The 1787-nt window shown below is 42.2% G+C and overlaps 1 protein-coding gene across 1 annotated transcript; it reads right to left on the bottom strand.

Moving 5' to 3' along the window:
* Positions 1 to 294: 294 nt before the first annotated feature.
* Positions 295 to 1356, bottom strand: LOC147964049 (uncharacterized). Its single transcript, XM_087528135.1, has one exon. It carries the CDS (start codon positions 1354 to 1356, stop codon positions 295 to 297), a length of 1062 nt encoding a protein of 353 aa, XP_087384261.1.
* Between the last annotated feature and the right edge of the window lie 431 nt (positions 1357 to 1787).

Raw genomic sequence — 1787 nt, 5'->3', positions numbered from 1 at the left:
CATTATAGTATAAGGTCCAAACTTGCCCACTTCTCCCCCTAGGCAAATTTTGAGTTGGTGTAGAAACCAACACCAACTAGCTTTGTGCTCTTGTCCAACTATGCCAAATGCCAGTGGATATATGTTGTTGTTGCCATCTCTTCCAGTGGCAGCAAGGAGTTGAGCACCTGTAGTGAGCTTAATGAAGCACCCATCAACACCTGCATAATCAACATTTCCAAACATTAAATACATTCAAGTGAGAAACAAAATGTAGTACTCTACAATATGTAAATGGTGCACAAGGTTTAGGAACTAACCAATGAATGGCCTACACCCATTGAGAAACCCCTCCCTTGCTCCATTCATGCAAAAGAACATGGCATGGAATCTTGGGCCTGGGTGGGGTATTCTTGCAGTTGGTGTTGGAGTAACAGTAGTGACTATTACTCTGCTCCCAGGGTTTGTGTCCATGACCGTCTGAGCATAGTCTTTAAGCCTAGGATATTGCTTCTTGTGATCTCCTAACACAGCTTCAATAGCTATGTTCTTTGCCCTATATGCCATGCACTTGGGCACATCTACACCATATTTTTCATTGCATGCATCAATTATAGTCTGAATACCAGTAGTTATATCAGATCTAAAGAGATGCTCATATTTCTGTGCTAGCCACTTAGCACTAACCCTGGTGGTCTCTATGGTACTAGGGCAAGTGTGCTCTAGTCTCATCTTGTTAATTACAAAGGTTTTCTCCCCTTTTATAACTGTTGCCACCATTAAGAAGTGGCATTGTTTATCTGTACACTCAACAATTATCCTCTGATCTGAATTCCTGTGATACCTGAAATTCCTGGCCTGGGTGATGTGCAAATTCAACAAAGCATCTCTGAATTGATGATGATCCATAAAACACAACTTCATACACAGTTGCTCATGTGGTTGCTCCAATTTCTCATTATACCACTTCCTAGCAGGCCTTTTCTTTGCCCTACTCTTCCTTTTCTTTGGTAGGACAAAAGAGAGTGGCTCAAAACCATCATCATCACTCTCCCTCAACAACCCCTTCTCTTCTTCATCTGATGATGGTCTGAAATCAGGTTCAACCTCTGGTAGCTCACTACAATGTGACCTAGTGGTTGGGCCTCTTCTAACTGGCAGCTTTTGCTTCTTCTTTACAGGTTCAACTATAGTTTCTTCTTCTTGTTCAAAAGTCCTATCTTGTTCTACCTCATATGGGTCCTCAACTTCAGTGTCACCCTCATAATGCAGCATTTCTTCCTCTTCTGATTGATCGTCATCTGATTCTTCCTCTTGTGCTTCTAGCTCTCTCTGTCTCTTTCCCTCTTCCACCTCTACATCTTCATCATCAACCATGTAATTAGGGTCACTTCCAATTTGACCATCCTCATCAGAGGCATCACTATCCTCATAAGCCTCAAATCTTGATATCCCTCTTCTTCTTCCAAAACTGCTTTCAACTTGTCTGTTCCATTTTTGCTTTCTTGTGTGCAAACACCAGCAGGACCAGCAGGGTGATGTGTGCTACATTGACTGTCAAAGACTACTCCTTCCTTATCAATAGCTAAGATAGGAGGCTCACTCAGATCATAAACAAGAGGCTCTTGGTACAACACAGTGGACAAGTCTGGATTTTCAAAATGCTGCCTCTCAAAATCAGTATCAGGGGGTGGACAAGCCCTGACTAGCAAATTAAGCACCAATTTGTCCTGGATCTTCCTCTTTATCATCTGTAATTCTGCATGACTGTCTACCAAATCCAGCCCTTTCTCTCCTAAAGATGGATT

The sequence above is a fragment of the Triticum urartu genome, chromosome 6A (assembly GCF_056163025.1).
Source record: "Triticum urartu cultivar PI428250 chromosome 6A, HENAU_Tu73, whole genome shotgun sequence".
NCBI classification, from domain to species: domain Eukaryota; kingdom Viridiplantae; phylum Streptophyta; class Magnoliopsida; order Poales; family Poaceae; genus Triticum; species Triticum urartu.
Note: the sequence above shows the minus strand (reverse complement) of the source record. Positions and strands in the feature narration are given on the sequence as shown.